Source organism: Salmo salar, chromosome 03, assembly GCF_965601325.2.
Source record: "Salmo salar chromosome 03, fSalSal1, whole genome shotgun sequence".
Classification (NCBI taxonomy): domain Eukaryota; kingdom Metazoa; phylum Chordata; class Actinopteri; order Salmoniformes; family Salmonidae; genus Salmo; species Salmo salar.
The window spans coordinates 53,158,086-53,183,379 of NC_138293.1; the positions used below are offsets into that span (position 1 = coordinate 53,158,086).

A 25,294-nucleotide genomic window follows, 5' to 3' on the forward strand; every position below is an offset into this window, starting at 1 on the left:
GCTGTTGACAGCCAATGGAATCCTTAGGAAGTGCAACGTGACCCCACAGACACTGTAGTTTCGATAGGGATTCAAAAGAAGAACTACAATTCTCAGATTTCCCACTTCCTGGTTGGATTTTTCTCAGGTTTTTGCCTGCCATATGAGTTCTGTTATACTCACAGACATCATTCAAACAGTTTTAGAAACTTCAGAGTGTTTTCTATATTTGACTCTGGGCCCGAGTATTAGGCAGTTTACTCTGGGCACGCTTTTCATCCGAAAATGAAAATACTGCCCCCTATACTTAAAAAGTTAATGTTTTGGCTGTATCTCTCTATCCCCCTCTCTTTTCTTCTATTTCATCTAATACACAACCTTCTGTGTTTGTCAAAGAATGATGTCTGGACTAGCTTATGTGGATGCGGATAGATTTCCAGCGTTGTGTGCTTCGTCTATGTGTATATTTCTGGCAAGTTGTGACAGGCCTTTTTCAACAAATGAAATAAACGGGAGATAGGTGGGACATTCCAGCCTTCAGTGCTGTGACAATGTAATGTAATCCGACACCAGAGTCACTTGCTACTCCAGCTCATAAACTCACTCGCTGGGCTGAAGAGACAGATTCAGAAGCAAATAAACTGATCAAACTATTAAAATACACAGACAGTCCACGAATTGATCTTTATTGTAATACATCACGTTTAAAAGCACTGTATAAATGTGTAGAAGATGGCCATTGCCTTACCTATGTGTTATAAAAGCCAATCCTACGACTTGTTAGGCTATATTGCAAGTAGACTAGTGTCCAAATGTTCCTCCGAATCCACCTTCCATAATTAGCCTACTATAGTAGGTATGAAATATATTTCATACAATATACAGCAAAAATATTTGGCCTAACTGGCAGTAGTGGTAGTACATTATCTATGTCAGTGTGCGTGAATGTGTCTATCTGGTTTTTTTCCAACCTGGACTACACCAGAGCAAATTATCTGTAATTTCTCAGACACAGCACTCGGACCAGCAGAACCAGAACGTTTAGCAAAAAAGTCTTAATTTCCCACATTTAGAAGTGACGGCCTCAATAGCTATTTTTTGGTTTCTCTAACTTTTTCGGCACCACCCTTCCGTTTTTCTGTTTTGACTGTCAGAGTCAGAGCGGGTCTCACTCTCTTTGATGATGCCCCTTTGCGTTTGAATTTGAATTTGCGCCATGATTGAACAGTAACACCACAAACAATGTTAAACATGCTAGGGCAAATGTTTCATTCGTTCACGATTGTTGGTCCAAAGATGGGGAAACACAGATACTGCGATGTAACTGAATGCACGCGAGATGCCCCGGACATTCTTTCCTGCCCTCCCTTCCCAAACATTCCTTTGGAATCCTCCCATTTCTACACCGCACCTGCAACATACCTGTCGTGGGCTCGGCTATACTATACTACGCCGAGCTACTGTACATCGAGCTCTGTAAACATCTTGAGGTTGCTCGGTGTGACTGGTTGTGGGCGGAGCGCAGCGCAGCTCGAGTTGACCATTCCGAATAGTTTTACATCGCTGTGTCCACCCCATACAGAACCAGTGTCCGCTTGCGGTGCACTTCCAGCGGTCAACTTCAAACTATTTGTTTTTGGGTTTCGGACCTATTCGAAAATTGTTTTATTCCCTTTCCACGGAAGAGGCGAGAGGGAGGGGTATAGAGTGCATAATGAAGGATACGGATAAAAGGCATGAAGGAGGCGGAAGGAGAACGGGAACAGAAAAATCAGAGAAAGATCAGGTTTGGTTTACTATTATAAATTGAGCAATTTCGAACATTAAATAACCTTTGGGTATACGCATGGCAAAATCGTGCGTAAATTACGCTACAATATGTTATGCACCATGTGATTCTGTTTATTTGTTAAATGTTTCGCTGAATGCAACAAGTATAGCGTTAACAGATTTAATAAATAAAACGTTTATTCCAAAATACACATTTTACTCGGATGTAATTTAGGGGTCAAACTGCAGTAGCCTAGCCTACTCCGGGAGTTAGACCCAAGTGGGATTACGCAGATATATGTAAAAAAAAAAAAATTGACGCCCGTCAATTGTCAAAACAGACATGCAAAACATCATAGACTAGCTGGGAGAGTGATAGCCTATCCTATACTGCCCTAGCAAGCAAAACAGCAGTAGATGCACATTTTGTTAAACATTAGTTATTTACATTTTTATACATTAAATACATGCTTTATAATGTGGACAAATATCCTGCCTCCATTGTGTTGTGTTGTGTTGTGGAGAAAATGGGAGTCATGTTTGCAGTAACTGCAAAAAGTTACAGTGAACCCAATAAAAAAGGCAGTAACTGCCTTTTACCTTGGTTTCACTAAGCGTTGGGCTGCAGTGTCTACTGTTTACCTTGGTATTATTTATTGTTCTTTGCTGATACAAGTATCAAACTATATGACACTGACAGCCACATGCAAATAAATATATGAAAACAAGTTTGTGTAAACAAAACAAATTGTCATGGAAACGTATTCCAGTGGGTGTACCAAGCAAGAAGGCAGTAACTGCAGTCTGGGGTCAAAGGTCATGTCAATGTCAGTTTAAATAAAAAATAATCTCATAGTAAGACAACAGATAACCACATCTCCAATGATATGCCTACAATAAAAAAAACGTTGAAGTCCTTTTTCACAGTGTCACTCTATGAGCAGTTACTGCTCTTTTGCTTGGTAGGGTAGTGTGCCTTAACTCTCCAACCAGAGGTAAATTGCAGTAAATAGTCTGTGACCACGTCACCTCAATGCGAGTTCAGACTTGTGGTTGTCATTTAAATATAATTCCCTCAATCGATTTAACTTTTAGCGTCCCACCTGCGGGACACAGCCAGTGAAATATCAGGGCGGCAAATTCAAAAACAACAAAATGTCATAATTCAACTTTCTCAAACATACAACTATTTTACACCATTTTAAAGATACACTTCTCCTTGATGTAACCACATTGTCCGATTTCAAAAAGGCTTGAAAGCGAAAGCAAAACATTAGATTATGTTAGGAGAGTACATAGACAAAAATAATCACACAGCCATTTTCCAAGCAAGGACATGTCAATAAAACCCAAAACACAGCTAAATGAAGCACTAATCTTTGACGATCTTCATCAGATGACACTCCTAGGACATTATGTTACACAATACATGTATGTTTTGTTCGATAAAGTTCATATTTATATCCAAAAACAGCATTTTACATTGGCGTGTGATGTTCAGAAAATGTATTCCCACCAAAACGTCCAGTAATGTGCACATCAATGTACAAAAATACTCATCATAAACGTTGACAAAATATATAACAATTATTTAAAGAATTATAGATAGACTACCCCTGGATGCAACCGCTGTGTCGGCGAAAGCATATTTTGCAATATTCTGAGTACATAGCTCAGCCATCACGGTGAGCTATTCAGACACCCGCCAAGTTCGGGGCAACCTAAACTCAGAATTAGTATTAGAAATATTCTCTTACCTTTGCTGATCTTCATCAGAATGCACTCCCAGAACTGCTACTTCCACAAGAAATGTTGTTTTTGTTCAAAATAATCCATATTTATGTACAAATACCTCCGTTTTGTTCGTGCGTACAGATCACTTATCCAAAGGCATAACGCGCGAGCGCGGAACGAGAGACGAAAAGTCAAAATGTTCCTTTACCGTACTTCGAAGCATGTCAAACGCTGTTTAAAATCAATCTTTATGGTATTTTTAACGTAAAATTGCGATAATATTCCAACCGGACAATAGCATATTCATTGAAGAAGAAAAAGAAGGAACGGCGTGCTCGCGTGACCGCACATATCCAATCCCTTTGTTGCCAGGCAGACCACTCAGTAACAGAGCTCCTATACTCTGCCCAGTGACAAGAGAAGGCTCAAACCACTTTCTGAAGGCTTTACACAGCCAATGGAAGCCTTAGGAAGTGCAACGTCACCCCACAGTCACTGTAGCTTCGATAGAGAATCAAAAGAAGAACTACAATTCTCAGACTTTCCACTTCCTGCTTGGATTTTTCTGCCATATGAGTTCTGTTATACTCACAGACACCATTCAAACAGTTTTAGAAACTTCAGAGTTTTTTCTATCCAAATCAACTAATAATATGCATATTCTAGTTTCTGGGCCAGAGTATTAACCTGTTTAAATTGGGTACGTTTTTCATCCGGCCGTGAAAATACTGCCCCCTAGCCCAGACAGGTTATTAACCAATGACTGAAATTCAGCAGTCAAGAAGTGCTTACAAGCACCACTAAACTTTTTGTAACTTAATCTTGATCTTACAGTTCCACCAAACCTGTTGTAACCTAATCTTGATATAGCCTACATTCGTCTATGCCAGTAGCTTCACATTCATTGCCAAAAATCTACCGACTCAGGGCTATAGTGTAAGGCCATTGTGTTTGGCAAATATTTGTATAAATCTGCACAACTGTAAATTGATCATAAATGGCACAGAATTTCTGTGGTGACATGGATACAAGAATAACTTCATTTTCAATCCTTGTGACAATTACTTATTGACAATGACTATTCAGCAGGAGTTTGGGGTGCTAAGAGGTATCTCAAAAATGAACATGTCAATACCAGAGCAGTATGTTATTTTTTACACTGAACAAAAATATAAATGCAACATGTAAAGTGTTGGTCACATGTTTCATGAGCTTATATAAAAGATCACCGTAATTTTCCATATGCACAAAAAGCTTCTTTCTCTCACATGTTGTGCACAAATATTTACATCCCTGTTAGTGAGCATTTCTCATTTGCCAAGATAATCCATCCACCTGACAGGTGTGACATATCAAGAAGCTGATTAAACAGCATGATCATTACACAGTTGCACCTTGTGTTGGGGACAATAAAAGGCCACTCTAAAATGTGCATTTTTGTCAAACAGCACAATGTCACCGATGTCTCAAGTTTTGAGCATGCAATTGGAATGCTGACTGCAGGAATATCCACCAGAGCTGTTGCCAGATAGTTGAATGTTAATTTCTCTACCATAAGCCAATTTGGCAGTACGTCCAACCGGCCTCACAACCGCAGACCATGTGTAACCACACCAGCCCAGAACCTCCACATCCGGCTTCTTCACCTGCAGGATCATCTGAGACCAGCCACTCAGACAGCTGATGAAACTGTGGGTTTGCACAACTGAAGAATTTCTGCACAAACTGTCAGAAACGGACTCAGGGAAGCTCATCTGCGTGCTCGTTGTCCTCACCAGGGTCTTGACTTGACTGCAGTTTGGCGTGGTAACTGACAGGCAAATGCCCACCTTTGAGGGCCACTGGCATGCTGGAGAAGTGTGCTCTTCACGGATGAATACCGGTTTCAACTGTACTGGGCAGATGGCAGTGTGGGCGAGCGGTTTGCTTATGTCAACATTGTGAACAAAGTGCCCCATGGTGGGGTTATGGTATGGGCAGGCATAAGCTACGGACAACAAACACAATTGTATTTTATCAATGGCAATTTGAATGCATTGAGATCCTGAGGCCCATTGTCGTGCCATTCATCCGCCGCCATCACCTCATGTTTCAGTATGATAATGCAGGCCCCATGCCACAAGGATTTGTACACAATTCCTGGAAGCTGAAAATGTCCCAGTTCTTCCAAGGCTTGCACACTCACCAGACATGTCACCCATTGAACATGTTTGGGATGCTCTGGATCGACATGTACAACAGCGTGTTCCAGTTTCCGCCAATATCCATCAACTTCGCACAGCCATTGAAGAGGAGTGGGACAACATTCCACAGGCCACAATCAGCAGCCTGATGTGAAGGAGAAGTGTTGCGTTGCATGAAGCAAATGGTGATCAAAGCAGATACTGACTGGTTCTCTGATCCACGCCCCTACTGGGAATACAGATGCATATCTGTATTCCCAGTCATGTGAAATCCATAGATTAGGGCCTAATGAATTCATTTCAATTGACTGATTTCCTTATATGAACTGTATCTCAGTAAAATCTTTGAAATTGTTGCATGTTGCACATTTTTGTTCAGTGTAAGTATCCACAAGTTTGCACCTATACTTGCAATAACTGGTGAGATGGACGGTGTGTATGGTGAGACTTTGGAATAGACTGTTGGATATGCCAATTGCCATAATAGCCAGCTGGGATCTACATTGCATGGGCAACCGAAATGTCTGACCTTTTCCAACAGTTGGACTGTGAACAGTTGTATGAAAACCAAATTAAGAGAGACACAGATGCTGTTTAAAAAAAACAACTAATGATGCAATACGGAAAGAAATGGGTGGATTAATCATAAACCCAAATTGAGAACCTTTTGTTTCATCAAGGTTGCATTTGTGTGTGAGCGATATTATGTACAACCACCTAAAAGCAAGAGATTGCTATGTGCACAGGTAAGATCAGGGATATTGCTCCTGCGTATTGAAACAGGTAAGATAAGGGATATTGCTCCTGCATATTGAAACAGGTTGGTGTAATTGTGAAATGGAAGAGGAAAGACTATGTAACTTTTGTGACCTCAAAAAAATTGAGAATGAAATAGATTTGATCATCTATTGCCCTTTCTACCACGATATTCCCTTGTCCTTATTCCTGAAAACCCACCAGATATACTCTGGCATTGTGTGGTGAGTGATGAGTAGAAACTGAAAAGTTTTTCTGTCTATTTCCGTTTGTGGAATTTTTAGATAAAGCCTGTAATAAAATAAAAAGTGCAACCTATAATTAAATTATAAAAATAATTAGCTCCTATAAAGCAAATGGCAGGTATTTATATAGATTGTAGGCCTGTCTCACACTTAAATCTTCCCTTTGTGCTAGATTGGGTTTAAACGCCTTCCATTTCATTTTTCTGTATTTATTTATCCGGATTTAATTTGATTTCTTTTTACTGCCCTAGGGTTATAATTATTGCTTGGATAACCTTATTTACAATTATGTATTAATATATTTTTCACTCTTTATGCGCACTGCACAGATAATCGGAGGAATTATGTCTGTGAATCATTGTCTGTGAATCAAAATAAAATGTCCATTCATTCATTCACTTACAGACCATAAATGTAGGTTATGAGTAACAATTGGCCCATAAATTTTGTCTGTATGCAGCCTCTCACTAACTAAACTTGTGAAGATAAGACATGATAGCCCACACGCTGGTATATATGGTACTATGCATGAAAGTCATTGATCCAAGAAAAATAAACAAAGGAGAGACAAGCAATTGAAGGCTGGACATCTTCAAGAGAGCAAATAAAGAGACACTAACCAGGTTTCCATTCAACCATCTCATCCGGCTGAATTACTGTACCTGACGCATTAAAAAAAGTCACGACCGGGTTGATGGAAACAGGAAATGTAGGGACAATTTCATAAATGTCAACAGACAATTTGTTTGTTTGACGTGGTGGGATCTTTTTGTATCGGTAAAATGTGTTATGCGCGAAATGGCGTTAGAAAACGCCTTTTAATGCGCCAATATTGATTTAATAACCATCATATTGAAGTTAACTTGGAGTCACGCGATGATATGTTGTGTGGTCCTCCCACTATGACTTGGGAAAGCATGCAGTTTGTTAGGCTACAGATGAAATAAATTATGAACTTGGCAAACATGCACGGTGATGAGTTTGATGCTCCATTCCAATAAATATTGAGGATCTTATTCTGGTGACATAATGATTAATGTGTGGCTGTTGTTTGTTATCAAATGTGTTTTATTCAGTCATCAGCAATCCCTCGAGGTGGGGATTTTTCACCGTTTTTTTTTAGGTGGCTTGCTTGTTGGGGGTCCTGCTGTGGCTGAGCCGGCCAATCCTGGAGCCACAGACCCGTTTACAGACGCTGCAAGTGAGGTTGGAGGGGAGGGAAGTGTCGTTTTTCATTGGCCAGAGTTGTGCGGATGTCCTCATAGTCTATTGTAGCTTGGTGTGTAAATTGTTGCCATGTGGCTCTGTTTTGTGTAGAGTTCCCAGTTTGTTGTGTTTATATTGCATTTCTTGAGGTTGGTTTTAAGGATGTCTGTACCTTTTTTATTTTGCCCCCTTGCGTTCACCCCTGCCAGTTGCCAGTACAGCAGTTGTTTGGGCAGTGTCCTGTCCATCGGAGTTGATTTGGGATTCTATGCATGGGATGTTGGCCTGGGTCAGGACGCAGGTCCGTCGATCCTCCCTCCTGATGTTCAGTATTTTCCTCAAGAACTGTTGCTGTCAACGCTCCAGTCTTTGAATGTGCCTTTTGTATGTCACCCACGTCTCACAGCCATAGAGAGGGTTGGGATTATGACAGCCTTGTACACTATGAGTTTCGTGTTGGTTCTGAGGTTGTGGTTTTTGGACACGTGATTTGTCTGTTTTCCAAAGGCTGTGCTGGCACAGCATTTCCTGGTCTGTATTTCTTCCTCAATGGTGACTCGTTGTGAGTGGTGACTGCCAAGGTAAGCAAAGTGTTCCACGTTGTCAAGTGGTTCACTTCCAACGTGAGTTACTATCAGATTTGGTGGTTGTCCTTGGGCAGGTTGGTGGAGCACCTTTTTGTTTTCTGTAAATTCAGGCTCAGACCCAGACTCTTGTATGCTTCGGAGATGCTTTTGAGGGCAGTTTGGGGGTCTGCTTTGGAGTGAGCGATTGTCAGTTGTCTGCATATTGGAGGTCCTTGACTGTGGTAGTTCTCACTTTGATTTTGGTGGTCCTCACATATTTTGCTGTCTTAAAATGTAATCTAAAAGGGGATTACATTTAAAAACAATCCTACATCTGTGGAAGAGAAAATGCAAATTTCCTGCAATTCTACGCTTTTGCTGTTTTATAGGACTCCATTGGGCACAGACTTCAATTCAACGTCTATTCCAAGTTGGTTCAATGTTGAAACAATGTTGATTCAACCAGTGTGTGTCCAGTGGGCCATCTCATGCTTTTGTTCACATTTTGTCATGAGGCTGAGATTTTTTGTTGTTGCAGTTTTACAGCTAATTTCCTGCAATTCTACACATTTTACTATCATATGCTATCTGGGGGCCCCATTAATTCTTAAATGGAAGAAGTTTGTAACCATCAAGAGTCTTCCTAGAGCTGGCCGCCCAGCCAAACTGAGCAATCAGGGGAGAAGGGCCTTGGTCAGGGAGGTGACCAAGAACACGATGGTCACTCTAACAGAGAGAGAACCTTCCAGGGAAAACCTTCCAGAAGGACAACCATCTCTGCAGCACTCCACCAATCAGGCCTTTATGGTAGAATGGCCAGACGGAAGACATTCCTCAGTAAAAGGCCCGCTTGGAGTTTGCCAAAAGCACTCTGGATTCTCTGGTCTGATGAAGCCAAGATTGAACTCTTTGGCCTGAAATTGTGGGGGAAATTCTAAAGAAGAGAGGGACTGTAGATTAGCAAAAATGGAGCAGTTAACCACGCACTGCAACAGTGCATAGTTAAGGCCCAACGAACATAGTTGGGTCTCAGCTTTTATAGAAAAAGTACAACCTATTGTCTACAAGGCAGTTTAGCAGATGTGGGGAAACAGGGACGGAACATAGTGTAAAAGGCAATTGGTTTGTCTGTGCAGATTAAGATAGCCGAGGTTGATAGCACGAGGGCTCAACCGTAAAACTGTGTTTGGTCACAGTTCACACTATAATGTGCTCCTTTCTGCAAGGTTTTATACAGCTAACTTCCTGCAGATAGTAAACTCATGGGATGTCTCACATGCTGCTGTTGCACCTTAGCTATACACCCAGTCTTCTGACTAAGTCACACAAAGGCAAATTTGTATCCGGTTAGAAAAAGCACTATTATATAACAAGAGACTATTCTTTAAGCAGTTAAACAAGGGATAGCATGACTAATTATAGAATTTTCCATGACAATGCCAAGCGTCACGTCCAGCGTCACCTGCAGCATCATGCGGTGGGGATGTTTTTCATCGGCAGGACTGGGAAACTAGTCAGGATCGAGGTAAAGATGAACGGTGCTAAGTACAGAGAGATCCTTGATAAAAACCTGCTCCAGAGCACTCAGGACCTCAGACTGGGGTGAAGGTTCACCTTCCAACAGGACAACGACCCCTAAGCACACAGCCAAGGACAAGTCTCTGAATGTCCTTGCGTGGTCCAGCCAGATCCCGGACTCGAACCCGATCGAACATCTCTGCAGAGACCTGAAAATACCTTTGCAGCAACGCTCCCCATCCAACCTGACAGCGCTTGAGAGGATCTGCAGAGAAGAATGGGAGAAGCTTCCCAAATACAGGGGTGCCAAGCTTGTAGCGTCATACCCAAGAAGACTCGAGGCTGTAATCGCTGCCAAAGGTACTGAGTAAATGGTCTGAATACTTATGTAAATGTAATATCAGTTTTTTATTTTTAATACATTTGCCAAAATGTTTAAAAAAGTGTTTTATTTGTCATAATGGTGTATTATGTGTAGATTAATGAGGGGGAAAAAAACAATTGTGGAAAAAGGCAAGAGGTCTGAAAACTTTCCGAATGGACTGTAATAGTGAATGGAGGACGCTTTTCCCGTGGTTAATTTCGTGCCAGCCAGGTAGGCTATACTCCTGTTGTAAAGATAAGCAATGTGCTTAATAGTAAAGAGAAGCAATGTGCTTAATATTAAGAAAGTTGAGTAATATATGTAGTAGGTATAGTGTATAAAGAGCTGATGGGATTCTCCTCTTTTTAATAGAGGCCATCACACTATTTTCTCACGCAGTTGCATAGCCTATAGAAATGTTGTGCAACATGAGCTCATGGGCTCTCATGAAGTGTTTGATTTTCAAGTTTGGTAGGCTACTAATGACCATCAGCAGAATCAGAGCTTGGAGACGCCTAATTAATTACGGTGACTAAACGGTCACATGGAATTTGACTGCCTTCATGACTCGTGACTGCCGGTGTGGTTGTAATACGGTCACTGTAACAGCCCTAGCTGTGATAGGAGAACTGAGGAAGGATCAACAATATTGTAGTTACTCCACAATACTAACCTAATTGACAGAGTGAAAAGAAGGAAGCCTGAACATAATACAAATATTCCAAAACATCCTGTTTGCAACCAGGCACTAAAGTAATACAGCAAGAAATGTGGCAAAGTAATTAACTTTTTGTCCTGAATACAAAGTGTTGTGTTTGGGGGAAATCCAATACAACACATTACTGAGTACCACTCTCCATATTTCTTTCGAGCATAGTGGTGGCTGCATCATGTTTTATGGGTATGCTTGTAATCGTTAAGGACAGGGGAGTTTTTCAGGATAAGAAATAAATGGAATGGAGCTAAGCACAGACAAAATCCTAGAGGAAAACCTGGTTCAGTCTGCTTTCCACCTGACACCGGGAGATGAATTCACCTTGCAGCAGAACAATAACCTGAGAAAAAAGGGGAAATGAGAAAAAAGAAGGAACTGCTCTTGATAGTATCACTGCTCTTTAATTAGCTTTACATATCGGCCTCAGAGCTCTGACGAAGGCTGACACGTAAAGCTTATTAAAGAGCAGTGATACTATCAAGAGCAGTGTGCGGGTTCCTTCTTTTTTCTCGTTTTATTCAACTGTTACCACGCACCTGCAAAAAAGAGACCTCAGATGTGCGAGTTCCTTTTGAATTTAGTAGGACAATAACCTAAAATACAAGGCCAAATCTACACTGGAGCTGCTTACCAAGAAGATGGTGAATGTTCCTGAGTGGCCGAGTTACAGTTTTGACTTAAATCTGCTTGAAAATCTATGGCAACAACCAATTTCACAGAGCTTGAAGCATTTTGAAAAGAAGAATGGGCAAATGTTGCACAATCCAGGTGTGGAATGCTCAGGAGGTTGAATACTTATCTAAGATATATTTGTTTTATTTTTCCTATTTGTTTTTACAAATGTTAGAATTTTTCTTACACTTTAACATTACAGAGTATTTTGTTATAAATCATTGACAGAAAATAATACCCTTTTTTCTGAGAGTCACAACGTGTATGTTGACTTGGCTATTTACTAATTGCTACCAATCACCCTGTTTCACTTACAATTCAACATCTGTAGGCTGTAGCCTGTTATATAACGTTAGAGAGTTCAGTAAGAGTATCTAATAGTGACAATCTCTTTCCCTCACAGAGCTGGATCCCCAAGATCATCAAAAAGAGAGTTTGCACCACATTCGTAGAGGACTCATTAAGGTACAGCCTCTATCTGGGTCACTGAGTGGTCCATCTGTCTGACACAATACAGTTACAGTATAGTTACAATACAGTTACCCGATGCAAAATGTATCTAGTCCATGCAAAGCAAATGATGTCACTGTGTGTGTCTATGTGTTATCTGTTGACTGTTATGGCTGGTTGTGTGTGTGTGTGTCTGTGTGTATTCATGTGTATCTCTTTCTCCCTGTCAGCAATGGGTTGTTGTGTCAGTGTGGTGGTGTGCGGGAGACACACTGCTCCATCGCTACAGGAGACTTTTTCGGGACGGCCATCGTCAGCCAGTGGGACAGCTCTCAGCACTCCTCAGAGTACCCCACCGACGCCTTCGGAGAGTTGGAGTTCGCAGGGGCCGGCAGGAGACACAGCCATGTGAGTAACACACACTCACACACATGTATGCACATATCAACACATGTGCATACACACACGCACACACATCTCTGTCAGTGATTCATTAATTTGGTAGCTGGCTTAGTGCCCGGTGTCTTGTCAAAAAGCTCACAGTGTAAAATAACTCACAATCTATTATTATTGTGAGCATTTTTACGCTTATGATTGGCTCTGATTGTGACATCAAAGTGTGAAAAGCTCAGAGCTTGAGAATTCTCAGTGGTCAATTGCTTGTGTTCTGCTTCAATTCTGTTTCCGGGTTATCAGTGTTTCTCAGGTGGATAACGTCAGTGCCTGATTGAAATTGACACTGTAAACGTGAATAAATAAGCAATGATCACTTAAAAAATATATTATTGTCATGACGTGGCCCTTTTTGGGTATAGCTAGTGGCTTCTGTTATCTCAGGTCGTAAATTCCTGGAGGAGACTCTCTCCCCCTGGCCATGTAGAAAGAGACACATAGAGAGAACAAAGGATTTCACATGGCGAACTCCTAAATCCCCAAAATAGGGATTTGATACAAAATGTCCACTTGTGAGAAGGTCCGTGGACACTTAAGGGACGGGTAATGACGAGTGTGTTTCATTTGGTGACCTCATAGAGGACAGGAAACACACATGACTATATCTCTGAATATGTACATTTCTATGGGGTTTGCGTCTAATTCTTGTATAAAATGAATGAGTAAAGATGAAACTATTTGTGAAATGATGTAATATGATGTTAAACCTTTAATGTGAAAGAATTGTACCTCGATGGACACCGAGGGGGCACAGGTTGAGTTTAGACCACAAAAACCTCCGTATAAGCTAAGGTTGTAATGGTTGTTGAATTCCTAACCATACCACATGGAGCATTGGCTTCACGGCTGGAAATGGTTCAACTCTGAGACTATCGATCCCAACAGAATAAGAGCAAATCCTAGATACTAATTACTAGTCTTCAGCTAGAAATTATGTCAACCTGCGAAGACCGACAACCGCCGTTCTATTCTATGAGAACATTTCTGAATGGTACTCTGAAGTATCCATTCTAACCACGAAAGACTTCAGGGAAGCAGAGAGAGACGCTCGGATGAACTTTCCAACAGAAGGACTGATGATTCCAACAGAGATCACGACGACACACTGGGCGTAAATATATATTGACTGAAATTATTCCCGAATGAGTGAGCGTTCATGTGCAAAGGGTTAGCATTTCAATTAATGTAATTATCAACTGTGTAGTGACTCTTTTTGTCTTTCCCGCCCTTCTCAGTCCACACCCACTTCCCTTTGTCCACCAAGCCGTCATATTGGCTTAGCCCACTAGGGAACCTCCCCTATCATTTCCTTGTAACCATATCTACTGCGTTGTTTGTTTATGCATTTCTGTGATTATTTAGTTAGTTAGTAAATAAATGATTAAGACAATTGATGTATGGATGATTCATAGTAAAGGCTGGGTTCGTGCAGATAACCAACAATTTACGACATTTGGAATGAGACTAACGTGAGGTAAAGAATAATTCATTATTAGAAGACTGATCAGATATTAAAATATCTGATGAGTTATATTAGGAAAATTATAACTATATTAGGAAAAGTTGGGGCACCAAGGAAGATTTTCCTTGGTGCCCCAACTTCCAAGTTAATTACATTTACATGATTAGTTTAATCACGTAATAATAATTACAGAGAATTTATTTGATATAATAACAGTCTTCACTTTAATGATGCCAAAGACACAACATATTATGACGCCCCGTGCAAGGAATCTAAGATAGAATTGGACTTTGCTGTTAAATTATATATATCAATTGTGCAAACAGACTGTTGTATGCGAATAGAGAAAGATATTGGTTGTGTGTGTTTCCATTTGAACAAGCTAAGAAGAGTGCCTCCGGTCGTGTGTCGATAGTTAGGGCAATGAGTTGTAAATTCCAGATTTAGTCCTTTAGGCCAAACGGTACGATTTCTGTCTAATTTCTAGAGCAAGGGCATAGAGCCAGTAAGGTTAGAAATAAGATAGATCTCTTCGTTGACTGAGCCATCCGCCTTCCGCGCTAAGCCAGTGTGGTTAGGCCACAGGAGTATCTGTATTTATGTACCGTGTCGCTCGGGTCAACATAATGCTAGCAAAGTATGCCAAATGGGTTAATGTGAGACGTCACTAGTAAACCCCCCTTTCCATGGTGAAGGGGACCCTATTTTGTGCTTGGAAGTGAGATTTCTTTTACAAAGTAGGATTAGCTTGCCCGAGATGCTAAGCTAACAAAGGGAAACAGTATTTTCTTTTTCCTGTGTCCCGTTGAAATTCCTCCGCCTTGCGCGACGGAAGTCCCGCCCTTTGTGCTTCCGTTTGATTTCAGCTTTCTGCGATCACTGGTGGTGAAGAATCGCCAGTACATCTCTTGAAAAATAATTAGGTGAAACCCAAACGTGGATCACGTTAAGATATCCAGCCAATCACAATTAACTGGATATCGATGTCTCATTCAATTGAACTAACAAGTAAAATTGCCAGATTTATCTTTCAAGTGGATCTTTGAAATAATATCCAAATTGATTGGTTTTCTACAATGTGACAATTTAAACTTTTCAAATTAACCTAGATCAACAAGGTTCAGGTTAATTTAAAGTTTAATTCCCAAATAGCCTATACAGGTTTTATTCATCATAAAAATAGATATATCAGTAAAATCGGCTTTTGCAAAGCACATTTAGTAAACCCCAGTACTGACGGAAGTCCCGCCTCCAGCGGAATCCTATGTGGCTTTGGCCTTAGGGAGAAGTGAACCTAGTGATGAATGTACCATAACATTTAAACTACTGGTTACTTTTATGATAATCCAAACTATCCCAATTGCTTGGATATCATCGTCTTAAATATGTTGAACATACCTTTCTAGGTTCTTCCAATTAAATGAGACATTTTAAACTTTGCAATAGTAAGCTAGATGAACCAACTTCCCCGGTTAAGTAAAGTTTAATTCCCAGATAGCCTATCCAGGTATGATTAATCATTATCATTGATGAATTAATTCAATTTGCTTTTGCAAATTCATTCATGTCCAACTCCCACAGTACTGGTACCGTACTGATGGTTCATTAACGTCTATAAATAGATTAAAATCGTCTTTGCAGCTCCCAACGTATTCCAAAACCAAACTTTGGAAAATTAAGAAAAACATTTTTCCTTTCAAATGTTCTGATAATGTGCAAGCTATCAGAGGGGATAGTCCCCACTCGCCCGCTAATTAGTGAACCTCCACCCATAAATGGATTGATCTCTGACCTCAGCAGCGATACCAACCCTAAATATGCCATTAGCGGAAAAACAGCAGAAATTACAAACAAAGCTCTCCAAAATCAAACATTGGGCACAGGCCTCGTAAAGGTTCTCACCAGTCTAGCCCTGATGTCTTGCTATCCAAGATTGGCATCGGTCCAATACCGCATTGCACAGCTGAAGCACGAGCAGGTAACGGTAGACATAAAGGGACAGGTGGAGAGAACCGGGAAATCAATGACAAATGCAGAAAAGGGAAAAATTCTGCTAGCTATGGAACTGCGTTTGAAAACTGAACAATTAAATGCAATTGCAAAAACCTATGATGATGAACAAGCATAAACTCTTTAACAAAATTGTCTTCCACAGGATTCAAAATCATATGCTACTGGAACAACTCGATTTAGCCAAAACTAAATACGATGATGTCCAAGGCAAACTAGATAAATATGACGAGTTATCTACAAACAGGCGCTCTCAACTTGATAACATGCATGCAGTTTTGTTGAACGTTACTCAAAGTAACACGGTTTTCTACGCCAAATGCTGCAGACCAAAGTCGATCAGTTAATGAACACAATAACTAAGTTGGATGACAAATCAGCAGAACTCATTGAAGTCGCTGACCAAATGAATGATGAGAGAACTCAGGTGATGAAGTTGGAAATATTGATTTCTAAACAAGCTGAGGAAATCTCATCACTGAATCTCTCGCTCCGTACTCAAGATCTCTATCTGCAAACCATGACAGATAAGTTTGAGACCAAAAGGAGCAAGTGCGACACTCACGTGTCCAAAATCAGTACTCTTAAGTGCTCAAGTGGACTCTGCAATGCAGCAGAATACCACCATAAGGTACAATCTGGTGGAATTACAGAACGATCACGTGCTACACCGTGAATACCCATCCAAGTAACCGGAGCCCTGTACTCAAAGGAGTAAAGACGATAGGTTTCAGACTTTGCCTCCCTCATGTGTCCCTCACTCTTCTCCTCTTGGCCATTCAGCACTGAGTAATATGGTGCTTCTTGGCCAACAAAGCCAAAGCTTGGCTTCTCCTATTGGCCTTTCGGCCCCAATTTCCCCACAGGATGAAGCCAACCCTCTCCGCCCGCTTGGCACGGAATACCTTGACAAACTCGTCAAGAATTTCCCCACCTTTGACCCCGTTCCAGGTGAGCCAAATGATACTGAAACGTTCCTAGCTGACATAGAGGACGCATTGGATGGCTACCCAAATGCTACGGGTTCTGACAGGGTTTACCTGTTGAAGCGAATGTCGAATAGACACGTGACGCGGTTCATTCATCTACAACAGCAACATGTGCTAAATGACTACGCTAAACTTGCCACAGCTTTGAAATTAGAATTCACTGGTTCTGCGACTCGCAAACACGATAGCTCACTGGCTAACACCGTCAAACAAGCTTGCAACGAACACCCACAAGTTTACTATCATAGGCTTCGTTCAGCTTACTTTGGCCTACTCACTGAAACTTGCGTATCTTACAGCTCAGAGAGCTTGCAAGCACAGCTTTTGAGGCATCAAAAGTTCACAACGCTAAGAACCCTGACCACTCGGTTTTGAAGTTTGACCAGGAGCACTCACTCCAGTTAGAGGGTGCATTATCAGGTATTGGAGCGTTGAGAGATGACGCACAACAACGGTTTCTACCACGAAACCACGATTCCAATAACCTCCGTGGTCAAAATAACTGTAAAGTACGTCGCCATCAAAACGACTACCGCTACAATCGACCTGTTCGCTACATTCCTGCACCCGACCCACACAAAGTGTCAGAGCACAAGGGTAACAAAGGGTTGAAGGACGATCAAAACGTAGACCAGTGTTCTCCAGAAGTTCCACTACGTGAAGACCTAAAGCGAGAACATTTTGAGAAATTGTAATTACCAGGGAATTACCGGACACCAGGTCCGCAGGAATTAACACCCATAGCAAGGACGTTAAAATTCAAATTTCTCCCGCTCTCACTCGAGACCCTATCCAGGGCCCGCTTGATCAAGAAACAAGCCCACGGGCTTTGTCTATAGACTCCGATACAAAGGTTGCAAAGAAAAAGGTCAAACGCTTCATTAAAGCCAAGCCCACTCAAAATCTGAAAAGTCGATCTGCTTCCACCTTGAACAGAAATGGCACATCACGTCGTTGCAAACGACCACTCCACTTTGTGGGGTATATGTCCACTAAACACGAATCTAAACGCCCATACCTGGAAACAGTCCTGGAGGATTGCTTAACTTGTCATGCGCTAATTGATTCGGGCGCGACAATATCGCTCATCTCTCAAACAATGTTCAATGATCTCAAAAGGGCTTTGAATCCAACTAAACGTTGGTTAAAAGTGGAACGATGCGACACTACACTTCAAGGGGCCACTCAGACTACCTCGCCTCTCACATTGAGAGTCATGCTGAAACTACACTTCCAGGATGTATCGCTCGTTCACCCTGTGTATGTTACCAGCCTCGAATCTGCACCCCTGCTACTTGGAGCAGATTTGATGGATCGGTTACTCCCACTGATGGATTGGAAAACCAACCAGGTATGGTCACAGGCCACAGTGCCTTCTCCACTGACCACACTGTCTTCCCCTAACGCTAGCTGCAACGCAGTCATTCACGAGGGGTATCTGTCGAAAGCACCCCTTGGGAAAAAGACGTTTAGAAACCTCTTGGTGCAGAATCCGATCCAAGGAGTTATTACGACACATTCCATCAGCCAACCTAATTGACCATTCTTTTCATGATTTCGAGCCAGCTGTCTCTGTGAATTAGCAACTCTCCTCCTCCTTGGTCGTGCAATATGGTAGTTGAGATGAACTTCTTTTGCTCTTCGTACACTTCCGCAAGCAACTGCGGCCATCTCAGCAAGAAAAACATTGATGCACAGAGTATACTCTGCTTCCGATGATACACCTTCCGCTTTGTGGGGGACTGTCACCCCTTACAATGACACTAATGGCGCCAGTCCAGCAACTGACCCGATGACTCCCACTGGTGAAACACTTTGCGATATCACAGACCGGTATACTCATCTCAGTTCGCAGGTACTGAAGAGGTTGCCACACGCGGAGACGGTGGTGACTGACAGGCCTTGACAGCCACTGAGCGTTTTGAAGCACAAACACCAGAAGATTTGGCTGAAAGGTTACAGCCATTCTCATAACAACGTGGCCATTGACAACTCGTACATAGGGTCCGACCTTTTCATTTGCGCCTCGGATACCAATACCACCCGCTCACCTTCCAGGTTCACCTTCCAACAGGACAACTACGCACACAGCCAAGACAACACAGGAGTGGCTTTGGGACAAGTCTCTGGATGTCCTTGAGTGGCCCAGCCAGAGCCCGGACTTGAAACTGATCAAACATCTCTGGAGAGACCTGAAAATAGCTGAGCAGTGACGCTCCTCATCCAACCTGACAGAGCTTGAGAGGATCTGCAGATAAGAATGGGATAAATTCCCGAAATACAGGTGTGCCAAGCTTGTAGCGTCATACCCAAGAAGACTCAAGGCTGTAATCGCTGCCAAAGATGCTTCAACAAAGTACTGAGTGTCTGAATACTTATGTAAATGTTATATATCCATCGGTATTTTATTTTTTTAGCAAAAATCTTTTAACACCTGTTTTTGCTTTGTCATAATGGGGTAAAAGTAAATCGAAAGGATGAGATCAGGGCAACATTGGAAATTATGGAAAATAATATTCCCATTTGGGGAAAAGTCCATTTCAGCAACATATTTACCCTACCATGGGCCCCTGCCATGGAGGCTGGTGGGAGGAGCTATAGGAGGATGGGTCATTATAATAGCTATAATGGAATAAATGGAATGGTATCAAACATATGTAAACCACATGTTTGACTCTGTTCCATTAATTCCAATCCAGTAATTACAATGTGCCCATCCTCCTATAGCTCCTCCCACCAGCCTCCACTGGCCCCTGCCCATGATGGGCTACCACTTTATCTAAAGATAAGACTGGAACAAAAAGGGCTATTATTATGAACTACAAAAGCCTATGTCAGTGGATGTCAGCTGTATTGAAAGTACTTAACTTATGACACACCTGATTGAAAAGTGTGGGGGAAATGCGAGTGGCCCTGGTTTTTTAACTATTTTGCTAGCTACGGTAGTGCTGCCTGGGCAACAACCTCTCTACAAAAATGATGAAGTGTCTCCAGGTGTGTTTATATTTTAGCATTGTGAATCGCACCGATGCGTATCCATTACATATTGAGGTCCACCCTATGTGTGGCTTTATTTTTATTTTAAATTTTTTTAATGTACCCCTTTTTCAGTCTTTCAGTCTTGTCTCATCGCTGCAACTCCTGTATGGACTCGGGCGAGGCGAAGGTCGAGAGCCGTGCGTCCTCCGAAACACAACCCAACCAAGCCGCGCTCCTTCTTGACACAATGCCCACTTAACCCGGAAGCCAGCCGCACCAATGTGTCAGAGGAAACACCGTTACACCTGGTGACGGGTGTCAGCGTGCACTGCGCCCGGCCCGCCACAGAAGTCGCTAGTGCGCACTGGGACACGGACATCCCTGCCGGCCAAACCCTCCCCTATCCCGGACGACGCTGGGCCAATTGTACACCGCCCCATGGGTCTCCCGGTCGCGGCTGGCTGCAACACCCTATGTGTGGCTTACCTTGACTTCCTCCTTGAGGTCATGGGGATCCACATAGGCCTTAGGCAGATCCAAGGAGATGAAGCTAGAAATGGTTATGGAAAAGGATGCATGAATAACCAGTGATAAAAACCCATTGTAATGAGTCACATTATGGACCAAGCTGATTGACTGTTTACTAGGAGTGAACAGTGGAACAGTATTTAATTCAAAATGTTCCTTGGGACCCCCAGTCATTTTTGTTCAATTCCAACAGAAGTACAACTGAGGTATAGTCAGTGACATCTCAGGTGAAATGTATAGAACATTGCAAGTGCAAATGTAATGAAAAGAGTTATTACAATTTCCTATTCTACCTGGCAGATAATTATGTCTGTTCTAGACAAAACATTTATATCCCCCTGGACATCCCTCCTCAAGCAATTGATTAGTTGAATCAGGTGTGATAGGACAAAGATATGCAACAGCTAGGGGCCCTGGAGGAATGGAGAGGTGCGGGGGGGCTGCCTTAATCGACATCCACGTCATCGGCACCCATGGAACATTGGGTTAACTGCCTTGCTCATGGGCAGAACGACAGGTTTTTTTACCTTGTCAGCTCGGAGATTCGGTTACTGGCCCAACGCTCCTACCAGCTAGGCTAGGAAAAGGAGGGGGGGGGGGGGGGGGGGGCGGTGGGATCGATTCCCATTGCTACCCTATTGGCAAGCAACAGGGACTTGAATTTGATGCACACTGCTGATGGGAGCTAGTGGAGAGTGGAAAGGAGTATTACACAGTCTGGTAGGGGGACACAATGGAGTTGTTAACCATGGCCGAGGTCTTGGAGCAGGCCAGCCTTTCCAGGGAGGAAGAGCAGATTATCTTGCCAAGATTGCGCTTCAGGTGGTAGGCTAACATCCAATCTGCTAGACATGCAGAGTTGCGTGTCTTTTCATCTAGAGGAAGAGGACAGAGAGATAACCATTACGCCTCAATCAGACCGACAGCGTCATTGCGTTTTGGTACACCAGAAGAACATTAATTTAGAACGGAACGCTGCGTTTGCCTTGCAGCATTGCGTTGCAGAGGCAGTTGCATTGCGTTCTGCGTGGTGCATACATTGTATAAATCTGTCACGTTGGTATAAGGATCGGGAGACAGGCGCAGGAATGCGTAATAGGGTTTTTTATTTACCCAAATTACAGCGTGCCATGTAAAGGCATGGGGACGAAGACCAAACAAACACTTATACAAAACACAGGGCTGAGACCCAAACAAAAGAGCCAGGAGTACCTCGAATAAATACACAATGGCACAATGATTATCACACGGGACGAGATCCGTAATCATCTGCGCAATCCACAATGGCATGAAAGCCAAAACACACAGCACAACGGTACTCACACAACCAACAGACATTGGAACAATTATTGACAGGACAATGGTGAACAAAGGGCACACTTATACAATTACTAATCACTGAGAATAGGGACCAGGTGTGCGTAATGACAGTTCCGGAAGGATCCGCGACAAAATCCAACGTATGCATCAAATTGTATGCGTAGACTTAACATAAATAGTAGGAAAAAGGTGAATGTTTTTTTGCACAAGTATCCCATAAACATTTTGGATTACATAACGAAACAGGTTTGAGTGCAGATTGAGGCATTAGGGAAACTCGGCGTGATTGGGAAAGTCTCCTCAACATTTACGTCCGGTCTCAAATCGCTCCCTATCTCTTCCTTTGGCCCTAACAATCTGTAAGGTGTGAGATCCATCATTGCACTGCTTATAACCTACATGCCCAGACCCTACAGATCTGCAAACATCGAAGGATTGGTGCCAAGGGGGAGGGAGCGATTTAGGACTAGCGGAGGGAGCAATTTAGTACTGGCATTACAAAGCATTTAGATCTAGCTTTCTTGCCTGGTCTTTGAGAAGTCTTGGGTTTTTAATCAAGTGCACAATTACATAATATACATTGCTCTAATATAACCATCAATTACATGTTAGGACTAGAACCACAAAATAGGTTGACATGTATTCATATTTTGAACAGTAACAAAGCGATATGCATCTTTCAAATGATTTGCCATGGATATAAAGCACTCCACACGTCATTGTTGTTAACAATTGGAAAATGGCAAGGAAAGGCAAGCGACAGCATGAAGTCCTGTATGGCAATACTTTGAGAAGTTAATTCAGAAGGTGGTGAAATGCAAACTTTGCGAGGTGGAATTGAGATACAGTAACGGTTGTAAAGGTGGAATTCTTAACCATCTGAAAGAGACGCTCTATGAGAACCAAACCGTTGCTGGCAGCAGTGCAGGCCCCCAACAACGGATATGAGACAGCTTCACATGAAATTAAATAAATTGTCACGAATCGTCTCTCCGAAAAATGCGGGTGGATCAGGTTGTGGAGAAAAACCGGTCCTGATGTCAGATATCGGGTTGGGCTCGGAATTGATATTGTGCATTGTGAATTCACGTGGAATTTTATGAATCTTTCTTACTGTTTTAACAAGAAAAAAAAATAGTTTAAACGTTAAGAAAAACTTTTTTTCTATGTGTCACATGATTTAACAGTGGTGAGATACTGTATGAGGCTGTCACAGCAGAACGTCTGTCTGGCATTCTATGGAACCATAGCAGAGAAGTCCGTGTTCTAGCAGTGCTGCCAGGCCTCACAACATTGGCTCAGTCAGACGGAATGTTCTTACCTGTACCGATATCTCTTTGCCTCTGAATAGCTACACCATAGGCAAAACAAGCAACTAGCTAGGAGCACTTTATGTAGCATAGGTATTCACAAACCACCACAGCCGCTTGATCATCATAACTTTATTGTGTGGCGATACTAATTGTCAATTTCTTCCCCTCTTTTCTTCCTATTGGTCAGTTCCTGCGTTTGTCATGCGACACCCCACCTCATATCATGTACAGCCTGATGACGACCCATTGGCGGGTGCCCTCCCCCAACCTGGTGGTTTCTGTGGTGGGTGGGGGGGGTGGTCGCGTGAAGGTCAAGCCCTGGGTCAGGGAGGTGCTGAGACAGGGGCTGGTCAGGGCGGCACAGAGCACAGGTGAGACACACGCACACGCACACACACACACACACACACACACACACACACACACACACACACACACACACACACACACACACACACACACACACACACACACACACACACACACTGATGTCCTGGGTTAGAGGCTGGTCAGGACGGCACAGAGCACATGTGAGGACAACGCCCACTGTTTAACCTATTTGTTTAAAATATCAATAATTCATATTGAGATGAATGGGTCCAGTCTCTTTAACATACAGGAATAATGCATCATGATGTGTTTATAATGCATTATACACATTGTCATAAGTATCTAAGAATCCCTTTTGATGTCTTGAGTTGTTTAGTAACCATTTGTGATGGGATTAAGGAAGCTGGTGCTAGTTCCTACTTCACAGTAGGGCTGTTATTTTTATTATACATCCACTTTTTTGGTGACAACATGATTCCATTAGTGATATTTTTTTGATATCTTCACAATTATTCTACAATGTAGAAAATAGTAATAAAAGAAACAAATAAAGAAAAACCCTGGAATGAGCAGGTGTGTCCAAACTTTTGACTGGCACTGTATATGATATGTAAAAAAAAATGACAAGCCTAGTTTAGCTAAGGAGAAAGCACTAAGCCAAATAGGGGGTGATTAAATGTTTGCTACATTGTGTGACCATTTGTACTACATGACAGATTTCCCCAAAATGTTCTTCAATGTTTTTTAACAGACTTTGAGGTACGTTTGCTCTGTTTGGCGGTTGTGGCTTGAAGCGATGAGCGACGTATTCTCAAGCATATTCATAATTTGTAAAGCGTAATTGAGCCATTCTGTAACAAAAGCGGTGAGGGAGGAGCGCCCATCTCAAAAAGAACAGTAATCTGCACCACCCAGTCATGTTGTCAACAAGTCAGCATGATGCATCATTCAGAAACTCTCTTTTCCATAAAATATATTTATGCTCCAATCTTCAAACTAGTTTTCATTTGGAAGGCAGAAAAAGCCTTTTTATCAAAAGTAATCACTTTTGCATGTGAAAACAAAGAATTTTACTTATGTGCTTAACCTATGTCACTTTTGTTTTCAGCCGACTTCGTCGTCGGTCAAAACGGGGCCCTTTGCTCATGCCCAGGAGGCGGCCCGATTCAAAATTGAATGCAATCAACGTTAACCCGCTTCACCCAGTACATGCCAGGGTCATTGATAGAATCCCCTCACTTTTCAACCCACAACCCAACCCCTCCCCGTTTTTCTACTGGCCGTTCAACTGGCCGTTTAACTGAATGTTGCACACCGTTTTTTTCGTACTGAATGCAGCCAGAGAGAAAGACAGGATCTTTCATGGCTTGCACTGATTGGCTGAGCTAATGGAGTGGCTAAACATGCTGAGAGATGAGTCCTGATTGGTCTTTCATGTCACAGGCTTCTGTCTATAACAGATTTGAGGCTTCCAGGGTTGCGTTCAGTACGACAGAATGGTGTGCAAAGTTGAATACAACGGAAACGGTACTGTGCTGAAAGACCAGTTGAAAAATGTTGCGATTATAGTGGCCCAGAGGGCAGCTTCCATATGGTGTGTTGCACAAGTTTCAGATGCTCAAACTCATATTGACCAGGCCACACCTAACAAACGGGAGCAAACGTACCTCAAAGGAAACGTGTTGTTCAGTACAACGTTGAAGCAAACAGAACATACCTCTGGCCAGTATGTAGATAATCTTTGTTAATGCC

General features: G+C 42.2%; 1 protein-coding gene across 1 annotated transcript in view; it reads left to right on the forward strand.

Annotated features, from left to right (window-relative positions):
* The first annotated feature begins 1,414 nt into the window (after positions 1 to 1,414).
* The window catches only part of LOC106600699 (transient receptor potential cation channel subfamily M member 4), a 90,389-nt gene continuing 66,509 nt past the window's right edge, over positions 1,415 to 25,294 (forward strand). The window contains exons 1-4 of the mRNA XM_014192261.3: positions 1,415 to 1,765; positions 12,112 to 12,173; positions 12,389 to 12,566; positions 23,400 to 23,583. Coding sequence (XP_014047736.3) covers positions 1,694 to 1,765; positions 12,112 to 12,173; positions 12,389 to 12,566; positions 23,400 to 23,583 — 496 coding nt within the window. The 5' untranslated portion in view covers positions 1,415 to 1,693. The remainder of the gene's footprint in view (positions 1,766 to 12,111; positions 12,174 to 12,388; positions 12,567 to 23,399; positions 23,584 to 25,294) is intronic.